This window comes from Vespa crabro, chromosome 4 (assembly GCF_910589235.1).
Source record: "Vespa crabro chromosome 4, iyVesCrab1.2, whole genome shotgun sequence".
Classification (NCBI taxonomy): Eukaryota; Metazoa; Arthropoda; class Insecta; order Hymenoptera; family Vespidae; genus Vespa; species Vespa crabro.
Genome location: NC_060958.1, coordinates 7,773,308 through 7,796,918, shown reverse-complemented (window position 1 = coordinate 7,796,918; position 23,611 = coordinate 7,773,308). Strand labels below are relative to the sequence as shown.

Sequence of the window (23,611 nt, the reverse complement as noted above, 5' to 3'; positions counted from 1 at the left end):
CTTTTCTTTTCTTTTCTTTCTCTTATTCTTGCTTGTTCGTGTTCTTCATTCCGAGCGAAATCAAAGCAATTTTTTTTCTTTCTTTTCTTTTTTTTTCTTTTCTTTTCTTTTTTTTTTAATCATTAATAAAACAGAGAAAATCATTGTTATCATTTTTGCAATCTGTTTAATGAAAGACGATGTTAATGAAGGATATGAAATTTATGTATATGTCGATGTGAAATTTATTAATGAATTTATTATAATCGAATTCGATGGATTTTCTTTGAATATACGACAGATAAACATTATCCCTTTTGGTTTACTAACGACGGTACAAACTGAATAAATTAATAAACACTTGATTATATCGTTTGTTAATGAGATATCTATTATTACGCTTGTACTTTCGAAGATGATAATTTCTCAAATTGATGAATAATTCAGCGAGAATGCTAAGATCGATCGACATTCATTCGCTTCAACGATTCCTTTCACCTTTGCGAGAGATAAAGAAAGAGGGAGAGAGATAGATAGAGAAAGAGAGAGAGAGAGAGAAAGGGAAAGAGAGTGATAAATGAATTCGTTGATGAAACATTTTTTATGCTGATTAACAATAATAATTTTAACACGATTATATTTATAAATAATTTATCGTCTAAACACGAACGTGTTAGAGTGAATATATACTTTCTATTGTATGCATTACGAATGTTAATATTACTTTCGTAATTTATTACAAAAGAAAATTTGTTTTTTTTTTTTTTTTTTTTTTTCTTCTTTTCTTTACATTTTTTTTTCCTCTCTCCTTATTTATTCATGTATTAAATCCAACAACTTCACGTAGTCGTATCGATTAATGTGCTAGCTTAATCGTCGCGACTCATTCGTTTCCACGAATCCATTTAATTTATATATGTATATGCATACATATATAGTGATACAAGCTCGTAAGTATACGTTACATTACACACGTAATATTTACACATACATACATATATATATATATATATATATATATATATATATATATATAACGCATAGGAAATGTATTGTATCACGGGGGTACGTGTTTCATAAAGCCCGCTCGTTAAATATGGCGCCGGGGTAAAACGCGATTGGCGCGAAATTTTGAATCGCTCCTCTAAAACAACGCTTTTAACGGGATATCAAAGCGTTGCGTCGCGATATGTAAATTAACAATGAATTAAACTACGACTACGACGGCTCTGCGTTACAATGTTTAACACTGTTTGTATGCAAATTTTATTTGCGTACGAAGATCGATCGATAAACTCTTCCTTGCCAACGGATGCATTATCATATCGATCATTATCACCATCATCATTATTATTATTATTATTATTATTATTATTATCGTTATGATCATCATTATTGTTATTATTATTATTATTACTATTATTATTATTATTATTATTACTATTATTCTTCTTCTTCTTATTATTATTATTATTATTATTATTATTATTATTATTGGGGTTGAAAAAGTATATTACGATAATGACAGAAGAAAATGATCGGGAAATATTTTACATTGGATTCACGTTAATTATATATATATATATATATATATATATATATGTGAGTGTGTGTGTGTGTTAAAAGCGTTGATTAAACGATTAAAATAAAATAAATTTATCTTGACATTTTTCTAACTCTACCTGATATCTTCCCGGGGACAGTCAGTAATTGGGATATTTGTTATTGTCGACGATATAATTAATCCGAAAATGAAATCGTTCGTTAGATCCTATAACAAACATTGATGTAGAACCCGTTCACGTTCGATTTCATTTACGTTTTTGGTTTAGTCGATATATATGTAAGTAGGTATTTCATATATATATATATATATATATATATATATATATATATATATATATATATATGAATATATACACATACGTACATATATATATATTTGACGGCGTCATTCGCGATGCAGCACCGACGGCGACGGCATACGAGAGAATAATTGCCGCGCTATTTTACGAGCTGTTTTTCTAGGACGCGTCGACGATCGACGATGGCGCGTATATCTCGTCCCTCGTTTGAGCTCGCTCGTGCAGGAAAGGCAAAATGCATTTAAATTGTCATCCCCTTTCTCTTCTCCATCACCTCACCCCCCTCTTCATCCGCATCCCCATATTCATCCCCATCCCACCACCGTTCTCCCGTCCTCTACTATTTTTCTATCCCTCGCTTACTCTTTTTTACCCTTCCATCATCGTGTTACGATTCCCTTGCGGCGGGAAGAAAATTTTTCCAATGGTGAAAAAATATTCTTGATCGTGTCATAACAATTTATCGAAACGCTTTTTCCACGTAATATTATCGCTGTTGTCGATATTATTATTATTATAATTATTATAATTATTATTATTATTATTATTATTATTATCGATGTGGGTGTTGATGTTATCATTATTATTTGTAAATTTCTTTAATATACTCTAAATCGATATTGATAATATGATCTCCAAAAGAGTAAAGATAAATTATATTGCAGATGTTAAGTAATCATTACTCGCTGATTAATTAAATAATAATAATTAAATCTCTTTGTTTATGAGATAAAATGTATAAATGAATAATTTTTTTTCTTTTATATATATATATATATATATATATATAAATTATAGTATTTGTATATATATAATATTATAGATACAATATATAATATATTGTATATAATACAAATATTATATATAGTTATATATATATGTGTGCGTGTATATATAAATATATACGTAACTGCAATTTTCCAACGTTCCTGAGTTCCGCATCCTGACATTTCGCTTGGAACACCGCCAATAGATGCTGCAATGGAATCGTGAAAATAAACGCGCGTCGATCGACCTGCGATCGGCGGCTGCCCTCGTCGTCATCGTCGTTGTCGTCATCGTCGTCGTCGTTGCCGTCGCCGTAGTCGTTGTCGTTGTCGTTGTCGTTGTCGTTGTCGTTGTCGTTGTCGTTGTCGTTTTCGTCGTGCCTTGCGTTTTGTTGTTCGTTCGAAAGAAATCTTTAACCGAGTTGTTTCTATCGTTCGTTCCTTCCTTCCTCCTTCTCATGTCACGTTTCTCTTCACCGAGACCGATTTAAAACTACTTCTCTGCCTATCTCCCTCCCTCCCTCCCTCCCTTCCTACCCGCTTTGGAGTTTATCTTTCTTGGTAATATCGAATTAAACGAGTTTGAAAAAGAACAAATCTTTCGGTATTCGGAATTTGTTTGGTTCGATTCGAAAATAATTAAAATATATTTTTCGATATTAGAAATTCATTTTGATTAAATGAAAATAACATTTTGAAATTGACTTTCATTTCGGCATAATATTACAATGATAAAATAAATTTGAAAAATGAAACGAAATTTCTATCTAACTTTGTTAAAATATTATTTGTTAATGATATTTTTTCTAATTATATGAACAAATATATATGTTCTTATGATTATATTAAAAATATAATATATAAAAAATAAAAATATAATAATAAAAGAAAAGAAATAGAAACAAAAGAAATAAATATATAACATATATATATATATATATATATATATATATATATATCTAAAAGATTAAATATATTCCAAAAAATATTTCTTTTTCTTTTTTCTTTTTTTTCATTTTCTTTTTCTTTTTTTGTTTATTAACTTAACAATCAGACATTGATTGTCAATTTTATCATAAAGACGACACTTTTACTTCATTTTTACTATTAAATTTTTTTTTTCAACGAAGACATTTTCGATCTCGTACTCGACGAATTAACACGCATATAAAGCAATAACGTGACTTTATGCATGTCGTCGTATCTACTCTATCTCTTTCTCTCTTTCTCTGTCGATGTCCCGGCCAAATGGCGAATACGTGGAGAGCAATGTTGGGTCTTTAATGAAACTTCCGCTCTATAGAAGGAACCCCCACATAACTTGCTTTCTTTCGTTTATGATCGACTACGAACGGATAAACTATGCTATTCGACATTCGAAAAAAGTAAGAAAAAACAAAAAAAATATAAAAGAGAGAAAGAAAAAAAGAAAGATAAATAAAAAATAAACATTAATCAAAAGACAATCTTTTGTCCGATATTGTATGAGAGAGAGAAAGAGAGTGAGAGAGAATTATCTTAAGAATGAACAAAAAGAGAAACAGGAAAGAAACAAATTGAATAAATCGTATGGAGTAATTATTTAGCTTGTTTAGATTTCACGTTAGCTTGGTTCATTCGTGATACGATATTTCACGAAGCTATCGATAACGTTATTAGTTAACAGTGGAAGTGGCTTTAATCTTGTTACGTATTCGCATCGTTCTTAATTAATGAAACGTTATATATGAACGTATTCATTTATACATATACATATGTATATACGCATATATATACGTATATATACGTACATACATACATATATATAAATAGATTATAGAAATGAAAACGTTTACTTTCTGATGTAAAATGAATCGACGTTTAAAAGGTTTAAAGAAAAAAGTCAAACTTGGAGCTAGAGATAGGTAGATAGATAGATAGATAAATGTATAGATAAAAAGAGAGAGAGAGAGAGAGAGAAAGAGAGAGAGAGAGAGAGAGAGAGAGAGAGAGAGAGAGAGAGAAATTTCTGCAGAGAGAAACTCTAGCTAGTCATCCGTACGAATTTATTGATCACCACTAGGCTTATGTAATCCCCGGCCTTTGTCCCTTGCATTTTATTTCCGTTTCTCATTCGGCTGGAAACAGAAGGGAAAAAAAAGAGAAAAAAGAGGAAAAATAAAGGACGAAAGAAAGAAAGAAAGGAAGAAAGAAAGAAAGAAAGAAAGAAAGAAAGAAAGAAAGAAAGAAAGATAGGATGTTTCTAGTCGACACGACACACGTAATCTTTTCCCGCTTTTTACCTCTTGGATTTCACCTTTCACCGACGCTATCATCGTCGTAATAAATGATCGTGAAAGAGAGCAAAACGTTTATAATTTTTCCATTCGCTGCACTTCCTATCGTACGATCATACGACGAACCCATTTGATATATTCTATAATATTGTTGTATTGGAAGATTGACGAAAAGACGGAGATGGGAGGGGGTTAAGAGGGTGAAGTATTGACTGATCGTCCCATAATCCCAATATATATATATATATATATATATATATATATATATATATATATGTATGTATGTATGTATGTATAAATTATTCGAAGAAAAAAATGACAAAGAAGAAAGTGAACTCGACATATTTTCAAAATAAATAAGATGTGTTTTCACTTACTTACGTATATTTTAACGATATCATCGTTAATTCTTCTATTATCAGAATTTTTTATTATTATCAATAGTATTTAACGTGAAACATTCACGTTTAACATAAAACAATGTGAAACATCAAGTTTTATGATATACAGAGAAGGAATAAAAAATTAAAAATAAAATTAAAATTAAAATTAAAATAAAATAAAATAAAATGGTAAGAGCGTGTAACATGAATAAGTTACATGCCCGTTATGAGAGGGTTAATTAGTAAAAAAAAATGCCGACGACCCGTTAAACGAGAGGCGTGTCAAAGCACGAGTGTCTTTTATTTCTCAATGACTACCAACTTAAACTTCCTCTCGTAATCGATTCGTTTAAACGTTCCCTTGAGAAAGAGATAAAGAAAGAGAGTGAGAGAGAGAGTGTGTATGCGTGTGTGTGTGAGAGAGAGAGAGAGCAAGAGAAAAAGAAAATCTTTTCGTTCGCAGAAGCAGCATCGGCAGACAGTGCTGGTAGCGAGGCATCGAGCGGAGGAGTGATCTTCGACTCGTCGAAGCGTTTCCTGGCAGCAAATCAGAGCGGTGCAAATCAGGCACGAACTACGAGAACAACGGTGACGACAACGACAACAACAAAAACAACAACTACAACAACAACAACGACAAGGACGAAGTACGAGACTAGCGGCAAGATGGTGGCCTCGATGCACAACCTCGAGGATCTTGGCGTAAGCCATCCGGCTAGTGCTAGTGGAAACGAGAGACAACAGCAACAGCAAGTTCTTCAAGAGAAGCATGCTCACGTTTACAGATCAGCACAAACGGCACAAGACAAAAGGAGTAGGCTTAGCAATGTGATAAACAATTTGAGAAAGAAAGTGCCCGATAGTAGGAGTGGTAGTGTCGGTGGTATTAGTGTCGTTGGAGGTTGTGTTGGTGGTGGTGTTGGTGTTGTTGGTGTTGGTATTGGTGGTGTTGGTAGTGCTTGTAGTGATTCACCGATTCGAAAGGAAGAGGATGGTAGAAATAGCGTAGAGAGGAATCTCGAGACTTTAGAGAAATACGTGATGACCGTGCTGAATGGTGTGATAAAGGACGAAGAGGAAGAAGGTGCGGAAGGGGAAGAGGAGGATGACGACCGTACGGTCGAGAATAAAGACACGGAGAAGCCAGCTGTCAGTAGTGGTGGAGGAGGAGGTGGAGGAGGAATAGGAATAGGAGGGGGAGGAGTGGCCAAGGACGAAGAAGAAGAGGAATACGAGGATTCGAAGGGACCGAAATTTGAGCCCTCGAAACCGAATGAAAGTAGAACCGAGGCTGCGGTTTTACCTTCGGGACATACCGAAAAAATGAAGAGCGATCTTAAGGTTGATAACGTTCGTTGTGAATACGGAAGCACCGATATGGATTGGACGGATAGTAGTCCAACGGAGACTGCTATCGAATCGGCGGCTAAAAACATCATAGAATTGGGACATTCTATGTCATCTCGTCTTAACTTGTCCTCCTTCGATCATGAAAAGAACGAATTTTACGAGAATAGTTCTTCCACGAAAGATTTGGAAAATGATAATCGTCATTTGCGGGAAGAATCATTTGAATCGGAGGATGATAAAAGGGAGACTCGTTCTCTTGGTATGATCATTATGGAAAGGTTGGATCATCAAATTGTCGAAGGAAGAAATACAACCAGCGTAGATGAAATTATGGAAAATCTCGAACTACGTGATACCTGTCGTGAGCTGTTGAACGATTTATTGAACGGTATCGATCATTGCGTCGATAAGATTAATTCAACGGAAATTGCCAACGTCGCTCGCACTTTCGTCGGTACCTTCGACGAGCCAAGAGATTCTCAGGTAGCTGAGGAACTTTCAACTACGAGTTTTCATTGCAGTTTACCTCTCGAAAGGATCGCTTCCGTTTTGCAGAATTGTCAACCTGCTACCGCCGCCGCCGCTGCTGCTGCTGCTGCTGCTGCTGCTACTGCTGCTACTGCTGCTGCTGCTGCTGCTGCTGCTGCTGCTGCTGCCGTTGCTGTTGAAACTTTGACGGTTCCACAGCAGTCTCCTTTTTCTTCTTCTTCTTCTTCTTCTACTACTTCTACTTCTTCCTTAACTTCCTTATCCTTATCCTCGTCCTCCACCTCATCCTCTCCTCCTTCCTCCTCTTCGACATCTTCGTTGTCGTCACATCAAATCGTCGCTAAACCATCAATATCGAAACCACCTTCGCCAACGGTGAGACACCTCTGTCTTTATTGCGACAGAAAGTTCTTGTCCATATCCTTACGACAGAGACATACCGAGAGGGTTCATCAGTTGGGCGGTGGTCGTCGTTCCGAAAGAAATTCTCGAAGGCCATCGCAAAATTGTCAGTATTGTTCTGACAAGTGCTTGGACAGTTTGGAGGGCCTTTTTCATCATATGGCCGGTAATCATTCCGACAAATATCACGCTTGCGTTCAATGCTCGACGAGGTATTTAACGAGGGAAGCATTGCTTGTTCACATAACCGAAACGCATGCTTCCTCCGTTCGAGAAAGGACAACGTCACAAGTTCAGGTAAATCATATTTTATTGTTTCTTTTTTTTTTTACATGTATATATATATATATATCTTTTTTTCATTGAATTTTTATGTAAATTTAAAAAAGAAACCAAAGAAAATCTTATTATCTATCGAATTAATTTAATCATAATAATCGTTACAATAATGAAATAATTCAGAGACATAAAATCGATTGATTATATTTAAAACTAATTAAAGACATTAAATTGTTGATATTTAAAACTATTACTCATTTTGATTACTATTGTTACGAAAACTCGTAAAACAAAGAATATCAAAAAAAGGAAAAAAGAAAAAAAAAAGAAAGAAAATTAATTTCTTTCTCAATGATTAAGTACGATATCCGTATACCAATATCGTTATCTAGTTCATCCGAAATGAACTTTGCATTTCAATATGCAAAATCGATTTTCTTTTTAGGAAAAAATGAAGGAACCGACCCCGCCGTGTAAGGAGGTCGTTTGCCAAAGTTCCAACGAAAAATCGGACGTTCCGCCCTCGAAAGAGAGAAGACCGTGTGACGCGGAAACGGAATATCGATCGGAGACTAGCTTGCTGAAGCACGTCGTACCGACGACTACGAAGGACGTTTTCAGCAATCCCGGTAGCCCGGAGTTCGATAGTTCCTTCTACAGCAGCGTGAGTTGCAACATTCGAGAGAATTTACTTCATCATCTAGATGGAAAATTGCAAACAAGCACATCGTCGTCGAATAGTTCGTCTATGACGACGACGACAACTACGACGACAATGGTGACGACAATGACGACAATGACAACAACGATGATAACGACGACGATGACGACGACGACGACAATGACGACCACTACTACTACTACTATGGTGGCATCATCACCGACGGAATCAAAACCGCAACAATCCTTCTACGAGCACAACAACGCGAATCAAATCCAATTTCCGATCGATATATCGTTAACCGCAGCCACGCCGGTCTATAATAAAGATTATGCCGTTGAGGAATACGAAAATTCGAGTGAGTACGCTCAAAAACCTGGAAAAAGTAGTAGGTCTCATCCGCGAAGGGTGTCCTTCGAGAAATATAACTTTCCAAGGAAATACGACGGCAAAGAACAATGGACCTGTTCGATTAAGGATCTTAGTAAATTTGATATATCAACGCAATTATCATTGAGAAAGAAGCAACAAATGTTGAAGGAACGTATAATATTGAACAGGTTACATCAAATACCATCCCTCGTTAACTCGATAACGAATAACGATATCGTTCAAACTAGTCTTGCGAATGAACAAACAAGTAAAGAAAAAAGTAAAGACACCGAAGAGTCGATAATCGATCATACTTGTGCGTCTTTACGAGATGATAATGGCCTTGATCAGTCATCGTGTCTTAAAGCTATCGGTTTGATCGATCGTCAAGATAAAGAAATTATTCGGATGGATCAGCCCGTGGATCAATCCTCCGGTTCTACGGAGTTTAGTCTCGAGTTCGGCAATTTCATGAGACTACAGAAGTGGGACGATGCAATGGGCCATGTTAATCCGAAAATGCAGAAAGTCATTTATGCCGAACTCACTGGCGAATGGTCCAGACCGAGGATTTATATCTGCGGTGCCTGTGCTGCGAGACACGTGAGTCTCTCTCTCTTTTTTTTTTTTTTTTTTTTATTTCCTTTATCATATTTTTTTTATATCAGATTTCAATCTCATCGGATCACAAACATTTCAAAAATACAATTTTGTTTCTAGGTGACGTTAAAGGAAATGGAAGATCACAAATCTTCAATGCATCCAAATGTTTGGTGTTCACATTATGAATTTTCTGGCGATCAGCGTGAACTTTACAAACATCTCTTTTTACCAGGACGTAGTATGCCCACGATTAAGGCTAAGAACGCGATAGCGCCGGAGAAAATTTGCACTAAGTGTTCGAAAAACTGTAGTACCCTTGCGGAATTGCACAGACATATGCTAGAATGCGGCGGCGATCAGGCTTGGCTTTTGGGTCTCTTTGGTAACGGGAAAAAGAAGTGCAAGTGGCGTCCATTCGGAAGTCGTAGCAGAAGACGACGTCAGCGTGGAATGAAAAGAAATATTCAAAATTCTCAGACACCACGTACGAACGTCCCAAGGGAGAAACAACCGGCTGGGCCTAGGGTTCGACCTAGCGACCGTAAGAAAACAAAAGAACAAAAATCGATAATCTTCTTTAAGTTAGACACCGTCTTAACCATTCTGTTTTGCAATATATTAACATAATTTTTTTTTTCTCTACTTCGTCTCGTTCTAATCCAAATTTTTCTTCGCAACTTAAACAAAAAAAAAAAAAAACAAAAAAAAAAAAAAAAGAAATAGAGAGAAAAAAAAAGAAAAAGAAACATCTCAGTGGTTCGATTCAACCTCCCTATTCCCCCCACCCCACCCCCACCCCCCGCCCCTGAAAAAAAAGTTGAGTAACAATAAAACAATTATTCCGAATTGAAACGTCGTTCGAGAATCATTCTAAAAGTACCTCGAAACGATTTTCAATAAAACGATCTCTTGAGAACGTTACGATTATATATTGTCCTCAGGTGAGAGCATTCAGAAAATGTTGGCCAATCTGCCGCCCAAGAGGGCTACCAGAAAAGTTTTACAGGACAGCACGTTGAGAACACAAGGCAGACTACGTACGGTAAGTTATAATCGAGTTAGAATTGAGGAAAGAAAAATTTTTTCCTTTTTTTCCCTTTTTTTTCTCTTTCTTTTTTCTTTTTTCTTTTTTTTTTTTTTTCCTTTAATCGGTATCCATAAAATAATAGAAAGAAAATAATTTTACTTCAATCATACGTTATTAATAGCGCGTAATACTTTTTTTTTTTTTTTTTTTTTTTAAATCTTAGGACCAACTTAGAAAAATATTGGAATAATTAAAGATTATACATATAGAACGGATAATATCTTTTGAAAAGTGATTAATTATTAAGCCAAATATAATAATACATTGGTGGTTTTGCTTTTATATCCTAAAAGATTCATTTCTATAATCGACTGCGTGAAAAGTCTTGCTGTTAAAGATTATAAACGTTATGTGACCCTAAAAGCTTCGTGGCCCGACACGAAAAAGTCAACCGAGTTGATAATGATAAGACGATGAAACGCATAACGGCTGGTTGGAGTGGATGACACGGATATAAGTGGAGTATTGATTAGCTCGCACACACTCGTCCATGCGAAAGCTGCACGAACACTCTCTCTCTATCTCTCTCTCTCTCTCTCTCTCTCGCTCTCGCTCTCTCTCTCTCTCTCTCTCTTTCTATCTTTCTCTTTCGCGTGTATGCGTGTGCTTTACGGAAATTGCTCGCGTAGAAGTGTATACAATATACATACTATAGTGAATATGTATGAGGGAGAGAGATAGAAAGAGAGAGAAAGAAGAACAGAAAGAGAGAGAAAGAGAGAAAGAAAGAGAGAGAGAGAGCGTTCCTACCATCACGTAAATCTTACAGCCAAGACAGTTTTCATGCTTCGTTCAGCAAGATCGCGATAGCCCTTTGGGTGTTTGAGTACATTTTTATTATCCTTTTTATTATACAAATTTACTTTTGTTCATACATAATTTTTTTTTTCTTTTTTTATTATTATTATTATTATTATTATAGTTACATCGATAATTTTCTATTATCGTCTTTTCACAGTTCAGATATAGACGCGTTTCTACGTCATCGAAATATTTATATAATTAAGTTTTATTAATTTTTATCCAATGCGTATTACACGTTAGAAAGGTAAAGAATTAATATTTTGATTATTCCGTTTGTTTTTACTTTGTTTTAGGGCGTTTCGAAAATATACGATCGATTATATCGCATTGTCGTAATTTTTAATGAAACGAAAAGAAAGAAAGAAAACAAAAAAGAAAAGAAAAAGATATAAGAAGAGATAAGAGTATTCTTTTTTTTTCATTATACATCGATGTAAATAAAAAAAAAATTTGTTCGCGACAATAATTCGATTGTGATACTTTCTAAACGTCCTAATATTCTTTATCGTATCCCCATGATCATTGATGATAGGCGCGTTTATAGTGTTGAACCCCAACTGTTTGCACAGGTCCAAACGAGATCGCGGCCACATATGAGCAACGATAGTTCCTCAGCCTCGAGGATGTCACGAAATAAGGCCGTTTTAAGGAACAAATTATTGAAGAACGCTAAATCGATTCAACGTAATCGTTGTAGAAGCGATAACATATCGGCCGTTATCGAGAGCGTCGTTAATGATTATAACGTGGATGATAATGATGATGATAAAGAAAGAAAAGTCGAAGAAATGGAGAAGAAGGATAAGGATAGAACGATGGAGGTTACAGGGAGTACGAGCGAGACAACCAAAGAGAAGATTGAAACTACCTCGAAGGATAAAAAAGAGGAGATGGAAGGTGGTGGTGCTGTTAGAGAGAATAATAAACCGAAGGTCGGACGGCCCAGGGTGCTTGGAAAGAAAAGGAACATAAAGGTGAAAAATGCAGTCGTAGAGAACGTCGATCGTAGTACGATGAGACGCGAACGAGTTAGAGCGAGAAACAAGACGACCTTGAAGTCGTCCAACTATCAGATTAGACTGCAAGATTCGGGCACGTTCGAGGCGAAATGTACGAAGAATATAAAAACGATTTCAACGAGTAAAATCTTGGACGTTGAAAATGAGTCTACCGATAGATCTACCTTGGTTCTTGGTAGAACTTTACCTTCTACGAGTAAAAACAAATCATCGCCGTCCGTTCAAATAACCCCAAAACGAAAACGACCGGTTGATCCGGTTACTTCTTTGAACGCTTCGATTAAAGCTAAATCACAATTGCGAACGCAGGATGGAAAATTCGCTAGAAATCCTAACAAATTGACGAACGTTCAATCGTTATCGAAAATTCTATTACGGGATACTACGAAGTCACCTATGGCACGGCAATTAGGTAAAGATCCTATAGAATCGTCAAAATCGTCGAAATCATTTGCACAAGGTTGTACGAAAATTAAGAACAACGATGAGGTTCAATCGGTACCTAGAAGAACGACCAGATTATCGTCAGACAGTGATAAAATGCCAACTCTAGAACCGGTACCACAGATATCGTCCAATGAGGAATACGTCGAAAAATCGACAAATGATTTACCTATATTATCACCCGTTAGTAATCCCGATCAAAAGATTCTTCGTGGTTCGATTAAAAATATGGAAAATGAAAGGGATAGTCCTACGATATCCAAAGGTTCTGGGAATATTAATGATACGATTGAGAAATGTTCGACGAAGATGGAAGAACAGAGACAGTACAAAAAGAAAAAGATCACCGGTGACAATAAGATAATCGATCGTAAGGTCGAACACGAGTCGGGTACCTTGAGTTCACGGGAAAATCAAAGTGGTTCGAGCAAGTTAGTGGTCAGAGAGGGTAGAATACGAACTAGAAAAAGTGCTCCTACGAAAAGCGTTAACAACGTCGAAGAAAATGGAAGGAAGGAGGATGGAAGAAGAGTCCCAAGGGGTTCAAAGTGCCGTGCTACTTCGGCGGACGGTACGAAGAACGATTCGACGACGAGGGATGAGCCAAATCTGTCGAAAAACTTCGAAACGAGAAGTTATTCAAGAAATCGACAGGACCGAGGTATCTATTCGCAGGACATGGAATCTCTTAATACAAAGGACATGCCGTTCGAAGTGAAAAAGCTATTGATAGGTTTACACGCGAATGCCAGGGAGGATATTTATAATTTTTTTAGGCTTGATTTTACCTCCCTCTTAGACATCTCATCGAAACGTAGCCTTCGGCAATCGGCTTCGAGACTGACAGATTCTCAGGTTAATCCCAAGATCAGTAAGATTCCAAAGGAACAGGATTCTAATAGTCGCTTATCAACGGAAATATCACGAAAATCAACGTTAGACGTACCGAAGACATGGTCTAAAACATCGAAGAAGGAGAAAAATAATTTTTTAAGAAAGTCGCCGAGAAATAGCGAAAAAAAAGTTATTATCGAAAAACCCAAATCTATGGACGAAGAGAAACAATCGACGAATGTTATTCCTACGAACGAGGAGAAAACAGACGCGATCAAAGATATTGATGATAATAAAAATTTGAAAGAAATCGAGAAAACCAAAGATGTCATTGCATGTTCAGAAACGACGACACCATCGTGCAATTCTGAAATAGAAAATGATAAGAAAAATTCCGTAGATTCTGACGATCAAGAACGATCGGAGAATCATCGGAAAAATCTCAAAGACGATCAAAAAGTATCCGAATCTAACAACAAAGATAGTATTGCCGATGAGAGTAACGACGTGATCTTAAAGAAGAACACATCGTTGGGTAAACGACGCGGGAGAATCAAATCTAACTTCGATCATCAAATCGTCGATCATCAAATCGTCAATAAACAAAACGATGACATCAAAGATACTACTACCATTATCACCAATACCATTTCGTTACCAATAACTTCTGATATTACCAATGAGTCCCTCGATAAAGATACAAAAGAAATGGCAAAAAATAATGAAGAAGAAAATATTGAGACTGCTTCGTCGAAGGATTCAAAAAAATCTTTAGAAAATATTAATATTGACCCGATGAATCTTAATGTGAGCCATTTGCAATCGGAAACGACAAATTCAATCGACAGCGGTAAAGAAAATTCTTTAGAATCGTCGACAATTAATTCACACAAGCCAAGAGTGGGAAGACCAAAAAAGTGTTGGGGCACTAAACGTGAAAGAACATCGAAAAGATCTTTGAGTAACGTTATTGGCATATTAACAGAAGGTATGAACATACCTGTTGAAGTTCAACAAAGTGTCGTTCTCACAGTTCAAACGACAGTCGATAACGTTAATCCAGTTGGAGTTGTTCAAAGTAATAATGCCTCACAGCCAGCTGGTAGTAGTAGCGTCGTGAATAGCGGATATACCGAGAAAATGGCAGAAAATGAGACTTCTTCGACGGTGCCTTCTTCGACGGTGTCTTCTTCGACGGTGTCTTCTTCGACGGTATCTTCTTCGACGGTATCTTCTTCGACGGTATCTTCTTCGACGGTATCTTCTTCGACGGTGTCTTCTTCTTTGACAATCGATCGATCTCAAAAAGAAGAAGAAAAAAAAGAAGGAGATAAGGAAATACGCGAAAACGACGAGAAACAAATTCAATTAAAGCCCGATGATTGTAAATTTAAACCAATTGAAAAATCACCCAAAGTACATTCGCCAACGAACGATATTATTTTAGATTTATCGAGAAGAAAACCTAGGAACAAGGGTTCCTTTTTAGAAAAAATCGTTTCGAAAATCGCAAAACAAAAGGATGCATTACTCGAAGGCGAAGTCGGTACACTTTTGGACATAGCTGCTGACGAATTAACGAGCATACTCGACGAAGTAGGGCCTACATTGGAGAACGCCGACGCGTCGCATGAAAATAAAATTATTGGGGCAACGAGCGAAAAATTATTAGAGCCTAAGATAATCGTTGAAGAGAGTGTTATCGAACGTTATGAAGGTACATCGGTCGTTACAAAAAATAAAATAGAAAAGAATCCTGAACCCATTGAAGCGACAAAAAGGAACGATATATTTTCGAAGAACGAAGTTCTTAACAAGCCTGTTATCGAACGAAATCAATATCAGGATGAGGAACGATCGGACGACAATGTTATTAAGGATCACGTAATATCGGAAAATAAATCTGAAGTGTCTGATAAATTAAATGATATTAAAACCGACAATACGATTATGCATGAAGAAATTTCTATAAATCTTATGAACGATATTCCGATAAACGATATAAACGAAGTTGAAAATAATGCGACAAAGTGTTGTTTATCGATCGAGTTAAAACAAATGGATGATAAAAATGAAATATTTCAAAATTCGAATAATCTCGAAGTATCTTCGAAATCTAAACGAAAATCTAAGAAAAGATCATTGGACGTTAACTCATTGAAAGATCAGAAAAGTATACCTGTCGAGGTATTATCGATGGATGATTCGCAAACTGACAAATTACAATTGTCAGAAAACGATCGGCAGGGACGTCAGGATGTGATAGAAAATCTAGAAGCCTCGTCTTCTACGATCGAATGCGATACAAGGTTAATTGATAACGGCGATGTAAAAGAATTTCAAGATAATATGAGAAAAACTATTGAGAATGATCTTGAACTTCAACGAGATAACTCGGGTAATGATTCTAACGGGATTCAATTTGATAACGATACGGTTATCGAAACTACGAAGAAATCAGAAACGGATATCAATCAGGAATTTGAAGAAGTTAATTTAAAGGAATTAGAAGTAATAATACCAATAGACGATTCTAAATTGATAACTAATCGGGATGAAGGAACGATTAAAGAAATTGAAAGAAAATTCGAAGATGTTTTAATTGATAAAGAAGAAACAAACGTTGCGTTGCTTTCGCGAAAGCAAAACAAACGAAAGCCCGAAGGCAAATTAAATCCTCCCCAAATGGGAAGGCGCTTTTCGAAAAGAAAATTAAACTCGGAGGACGTTTCCGATTTCATTGATGAGAACGTTTATCGATCCGATACGCCCTCGGGCGAGACGAGAGCCCAAAAGGACGAAACCCCGTTACTTTCGACATCTCGAAGAAAATCCTCGAGATTAAAATCGTCGTCCTCGGTTATCGATGTATTATCGGTTAACGCCGATGAGGAAACATTTGAAGAGGTTAAAAATAATTTATCTTGCGATTCGTCGATTCCAAATGTCTTTGAAGGTACATGCTTTGTTAGAACGGAAATATCTGAAGTAAAGAAGGATGTAGAAAAATTAACATCGATACAACAACAACAACAACAACAACAACAACAACAACAACAACAACAACAACAACAACAACAACAACAACATCCAACGATATTGCGAATACCAGAGATATCGAGACTATACGAGAGCAATATTATTAATCATGAACAACAAGAAAAAGAGATTTCGTCGTCGATAATGTTAAATGATATCATCGATACGAATGAAAGAATATCTTCTACGGTTTCGATACCATCAAAAGTTCCGAAAAAACGTGGAAGGAAAAAGAAATCATTAGCGGACGAACATTTAGAATTACCAGGGCAGAAAACGATCGAGAATAAGTCCCTTGAGGAATTGAAAAATGTCAAGTCTACGATCGATGAACATTCCGTGAAAAGTTGCACACCATCATCGACGGAACTAACGTTATCGTCGGTTGCCGACCGTGGTTGTTCGACCGAAGAATCGTCGTCGTCGTCGTCGGTCGTTGATTTTCCAGTTAATGCCAACGCCCTTTCGGAACCCTTCAAAGTTCCCGAAGTGAGCGACGTGTTACAGCATACAAAGAAGCGTACGTCGAAACGTAGCAAGGAACAATCGGACGAACATCTTGATTCGGATTGCACCACCACCACCACCACCATCACCACTATCACCACCACAGCTGCCGCTGCCATCGAGTCAGGTCAGCAGGATTCTTCTGAAACTAACGTCGAAACGAAAGAATCGAAAAAGTTATCTCGTACTAACGAGATAATAGAGGAATCCTTACCGGAAAATCAATCGTCCGACGCCGAAACTAAAGTTAAATTCGATCGTGATTATGTCGACGGAATCGAAAAATCTAATTCTAGGGATTTCCTCGAGAACGATTCACCATCGTTGGTTACGACGACGTGTAAATCAACGAAAGGAGGAGGAGCAGGAGGAGCAGGAGGAAGAGGAGGATCGTCAAGACGTAGTAAACGTTCGGAGGAGGAAGAATCATCGTGTCTCGATAATATAGAAAATGTTGAAAATTTGTCCGAATCTTCGTGTACAAGCGAGTCCGTTTCTTTTCAAAGAAAAAAACGTTTCACGAGAAAGAAAAAAAGTCATAAGGATAATATTAATGACGATCCAGAAACCGATGGTTCTCTTACAGATTATTCCAAATTGCCAGACGGTAATAGGACGAATTCGCGCGGCATCGAGAGAAGACAAATCCCAAAGAGACAAGCCAAAAACAATATTTCATTCCGCGAAGATTTCTCAAATAGCGAGAGCTCCGAGGAGATATTTTACGATCTACCTTACGTCGATCGAATAGTTGAAAGTGTCAATGGGAATCAAGAGTACGAAAAAAAATCTACTTTATCGTCGTTAGAAAACGTCAAATCGACGGACATCGTAACGACCGATGAAAAAGAGAAGAACGAAAGTGAAACTGATAAAGAAGATTCATTGGCGGAACAATCTTTAACTATTAACGAATCAGAATTTGGTTTGGACGGTCGTCAGCTCTCGGATGATCTTCAAACACCAAAGAAACGTACGGCTGGTAATTTCGTCGTAGTTCATACTAAAACAGGTGAAATTTTGATCGTAGAAAAACGTAAGAAATTAACGAAAGAAGCCGCGAGATTTTTCTGCGACGTTTGTACGACGAGCTTCACGAGAAAGAGTTCACTTAAAAAACACAATCAATCCCAATCCCATCTTATACAATTAACCAAATCTGACAAAGAGAAATTAAACGATAATGATTCTAAAAATGATGGAGAAGATGATAGATGTAAGGATACATCGACGAACAACGAAGTCAATCGTATTAATCTCGACGAGAACGATGAAAAAGAAATCACGAATGAATCGGTCGATGATAATTTACGTTTAATAAACGAAAATATTACGGGTTTCGAGAAAAAGGATACCTTCAATGATTATCGAAACAATATGGAACCTACTGGTTCTTTTGATAATTCGGTTAATAATCAAGAAGCCTTGGAGGACGAACTTTTGGATGAAGAAATTTGTAAGATAACGGAAAATATGAGCCATGACGAGTACGTTTTAACCGATCACGTAAGCCCGATACAACCGGAATCCTCGTCTACTCCGTTGAAAAAATTAAATAAAAAAATTGAGGATGACGGTAAGAAGAAAAAATTGGAGAAAAAACGAGACAAAACGAAAAAGAGAAATTTGGCCGATGAACATTTGGACTTGGATACACCGGGGCCAGAATTAATTATTAACGAGACTACTAAACGCAAATCTGTCAATGAAGATTCCGATATTAATAAAAAAGAAACGAATGATACAGGAAATCTTCCTACATCTTCTTCCTGGAATTCTGAAGTTATTAATGAAACCGTAGATCTTAAAGAAAATGATCAATATTCTTTCGAAAGAGATAATCTCGATAAGGTTGTTGAGATCGAACAAGAAGCACGTACATCATCAAATCTAAATGGTAAATCGAACGAGAAAGAATCGAGAATGATGATTTGCGATTTAAAAGAAGACGATCTATTTAAAAAGGATTTTCCTCGGGCTATTATGTCTACAATAAAAAATGTCAACTCGTTTCAACAAATCGATCTTGATTACAAAGAAGAAAAAATTGATAATAACGTGTCCTTTAATTGGGCCAACGTTGAGAAAGAATTACAATCAAAGCTTGATTCTATGAAAGATAATGAGAATAAGGTTAACGAGATTGGTGATGAAATTTGCATATCCTCGAGTACCACCAACTACAAAACTGATAAAATTCATTGCGATTTCGAAAGGGATTTTCAAGAAATTAACGTTAATAACGTAGAGACAAAGATTATTGAATTTTCTAATAATTCGAAAGATTCTAATACGTTCAAGGAAAGTTTGAAAAGTGAATCAATCTCTAATGTTAAAGAAATTAACAATACTGTTAACAATTACAATGTTTATTTAGATAACGAAGTTGACAGTGTTAAAGTCGATAAGACCAATCAATATTCCATTTCATCGAATATAAACGATAAAATTGATTATGATAAAAGGATAAAAGAGGATACCACGAAGGATACCATAGAAATTAAAGAAATCGAAAAAAATAATGACATTGATCATCGTATCTATGAATTATCGAATGCAAATTATAAAGATATTGTTACGTCGAAAAATAAAAACGAAGATAATCGATCTCATGATCTGTGCTCAACCGAAAAGATATTAAATGAAAATTTCCAAAGTATCGAAGAATATGGATCGTTGGTTCAGAAAGATAATGTCGTAGAATTAATCGAAATCGATCTTACGAAAAAAGAAAATGTTACGATTTCGAGGATGGAAAAAATTAAATATAAAGAGAATTCGATTGATTCAATTGATACCGATACGAATTTAATCCCAAGAAACGTTCGAAGATCGTCGAAATCTTATAATAGGAAATCTTATCAACGAGATGACGTCGAAGAGATCGATGAAAGATCAATATTGTTGAATAATCTTAACGAGACATTAGAACGAAATGATTTATCCGTAGCTGAGGTTGAGACCGAACGTATAGATCATTCAAAAGATATAACGAATATAATCGATCCTATCGTTATTACGACGAACGAATCTAAATCATTTACAAATGATCAATTGTTATCCACCGTTCGGACAGATGATTCGATCGTTGAAATAATTGCCAAAGTTTCCCCATTAACGATAAACAATAAAAACGAATCTAATGATAATACGTCGATCGTAGAAAATTGTAATTATATAAATAAAAATTTCGATGTTATCGCGGAGAACGACGAGATATCGTCGTCGTCGAGTCTAAACGATAAACCACTTTCTGAATTTTTAATAAAAATGAATAATAAAAGGAAAAAGGAAATGAAAATTAAAAACGAATATACCTCTGAGAATTTAATGATCAAGAAGAAAACAGAATTGTTGGAAAATAATGGGACCAACAATGAAATGGTGATATCGAAATCGATCGAATCCGAAAATGATGGTGACGACAACAACGACAACGATGACAATGTCGTCGATGGCGATGACGACGACGACGACGACGTCGACGATGACGACAACGATATCGTTAATAAGGAAGGAAATGTCAAAGAGATTGAACATGACAATACGAAGTTAACTATGGAAAAGTACAATATTACCGTGAAAGAAAAATTATCGAATGAAAAGTTGACATCGGAAGTTGATGTTAGCGCCGACGAAATAGCACCCATCGAGGAGGATGATTATTATAAAGATAATAAAAAATCTCGTATAATATCGTCGACTTCGTCGAATAATAAAAGCGTAGAAGAAAAAAAGTCTGAGATCAATCGTACATCGATCACCGACAGTCCACGAGGTAATACGAAAAAATTAGGAAGAACGAATAAGTCAATTAAAAAAATGACGCATAGAAAATCTCGTATGACGAAGAAAAAGAAAACTATTTCCAGATCGAAAATCACCGAATTATCGAGCGACAGCGATGGCAGCGAGTACGAAGGTCCTAATGAGTCTCAAAACAAGAATAAAATTGTTAAAAGCGTTTTTGGCCGTGTTTTTGGCGGTGAAAAATCTGACAAGGTTAAAGAAGTATTAAACGATTGGGTATCTAAGTCGGAAAATGATTCGGACGGATCTAGAAATGGTTTTGAATCGGCGGGATCTAATGTCGGCGGTAACGTCGTACCGTTGAAAATATCACGTGAACCATTGGAAATGAAGAATATTGATTACGATAATAATAGAAAGCATCGTTCGGTTAAACGAACGACGAATGGTAAACAAGATGTCAAAAGAAGAAATTCATCGTCTGATAGCAAACAGGAAAGGATTTCGTCGTCGGAGCAACAGGAACATTATCGTCGAGGTAATAACAAACATTCGAAAGCTAAAAACAATACTAAGCATCGTATTGCCCAAGAAGAAATTTCTACGCATAATTCGATAATATCCACGGTAGAAAAGGAGGTTTCGACGTTAGAGTCGAACTCTAGATGTAGATTGAGTAAGAAACGGGCACAAGAGAAGATATCTTGGTCTTTCGAATTTTCAAATGGCCTTGACGAGATACTTCCACGAAAGATACATAAACAAAGGAATAAAGAGACGTCATACGAGTTAAGAAAATCAACGAAATCCGATTCCGTTGTTAAAGACAATGGTTATAATTCTAACGATTACGATAGAACGTTTATCAATTATGATGGGTCAACGAAAAATTCAAGAAAGAAGGCTGATCGTTTGATCAAACAGTCTGTTGTTACGAATCCTGAGATGGATAAATCAATTATTCGGAAAAATGGAAAGAGATTGGGAAACGAGGATATTAATGAATCCAAAATCTGTACGATCGATTTCGGAGAGAATGAAAGTTTCAAGACGATGGATACTCGAGGACGAGAGGAAAAAGAAAATCTAGAAAATAAAGAGGAAGAGGACGAGGATGAGGAAGATGATGATGAGGAAGAGGATTATGAGGATAAAAATGTACGAAAAAATGAAATCGTTTCGTCGACTAAACAGATTAATCAGGATACAAGAATCAGATTAACTAGTATCGATGGAGGTTCACAAATAAGTTGCGACGACGATAGCGATGTAGATGACGTTGAAGTTCATAGTACCACCGAACTGAATTGCGAACAAAGAAGGATGTCACCTTTGTTTGCTCGTGATACACCAGATACTTCATTGGAGAGTAGTTCGAATAGCGAAAACGAGGATGATAATGATGGAGAAGAAGAAGAAGAGGAAGAGGAGGGGGAGGAAGAGGAAGAAGAGGAAGAAGAAGAAGAAGAAGAAGAAGTAATAGAAAAAGAAGAAAGAAAACTCGCTTTGGATGTGACCAGGAAAAGAAGCCCTAGCGTATTTTCTAACGGTAAAGTCTTGATTAGATCGCCATCGTCGAGTCACAGGGATCGAACTGAAGTTATCACCATAGCACCAACGGACGCCATCGAAGATAATGCTTTAGACGTACCACAGGAAATAGAATCGGCTAAGCCACGACAAGGTAAGGTTTTGAACTTCGACGAGGAACTTTTCGTTGAGTGTTGTTCAAGATTGAAAGCTACAACGGAGAACGAGTTACGTGGTGCGAAAAAGATCAAACTGGATCATTCGGATTCTTATCATAAGAAGGAAGATCAGATACAGCTTTATAGGACCAATAAAGATAGATGGAGGGACGTCGAAAGTCAGAACAGTCTTGGAAGTCTTTTGGAATCGGTTAATCAAGTTAGTAAATATTTTTCTTTTCCTTTTTTTTTGTTTTCTGTTTTCTTTTTATCAAATTTTAAAAAGATTATCAATATTTTATCTTTTATATATATATATACGCAGATGCTACAGACATAGGATAACTTTGAAGAATTCCTGATTTATTTTCAGTTGCTCGGCGAAGAAATGCATGGTACACGGGAAAGAGAATATAACAAACGCGGTAGTGGTAGAACTCGCAACGTACAGAGCGAACAATCTAGTAGATCGGTAAGCCCAGACATCTCTCGTGCTGACAATCTTGGATACGAAGATAGTCTTGATGTTGCCTTCGAGCATAACAACAAGCTCCGCGACAAGATTCAACAACGAATGAGAGAGAGCGAGAATCTTATTGCGAGTACGTTTGGACAACGATCCGGAAGCAACACAGACGATGGATACGAACGTCAACGTCTAAGTAATCGGAATAAAATCAACGAGGAGGACAACGATGCTCCTTACTTACGTATCGATGATCACGGACACTTGTCCAACTCGAACGGGGATCGTAACGATACCACCAATATCGATCATGTTCAAGACGGACAGACGGGCACTAAAACAAACTTAGATGCATCAGGATTTAAAAGCAAAATGAATTCCGCCTTGGGCGGTCTCTTAGATAAAGCCCTTTCAAATTTATTGCACAATAATGGCAAACACGATCACAAGTGAGTAGAACATTTTCTCTTATATACATATATATATATATATATATATATATATATATATATATATGTATATGTATATGTATATGTATATGTATATT

At 36.2% G+C, this 23,611-nt stretch overlaps 1 protein-coding gene across 6 annotated transcripts in view; it reads left to right on the top strand.

Annotated features, from left to right (window-relative positions):
• Positions 1 to 23,611, top strand: part of LOC124423852 — a 67,587-nt gene that overhangs the window by 40,405 nt on the left and 3,571 nt on the right. For 4 of the 6 annotated variants that reach the window (XM_046962130.1, XM_046962128.1, XM_046962129.1 and 1 more), the window contains 6 exons: positions 5,734 to 7,808; positions 8,236 to 9,426; positions 9,544 to 9,967; positions 10,368 to 10,468; positions 11,887 to 22,818; positions 22,972 to 23,513. In XM_046962130.1, the coding sequence (XP_046818086.1) occupies positions 5,734 to 7,808; positions 8,236 to 9,426; positions 9,544 to 9,967; positions 10,368 to 10,468; positions 11,887 to 22,818; positions 22,972 to 23,513 (15,265 nt within the window). The remainder of the gene's footprint in view (positions 1 to 5,733; positions 7,809 to 8,235; positions 9,427 to 9,543; positions 9,968 to 10,367; positions 10,469 to 11,886; positions 22,819 to 22,971; positions 23,514 to 23,611) is intronic. The other 2 variants (XM_046962131.1, XM_046962132.1) reach the window with 2 other exon arrangements.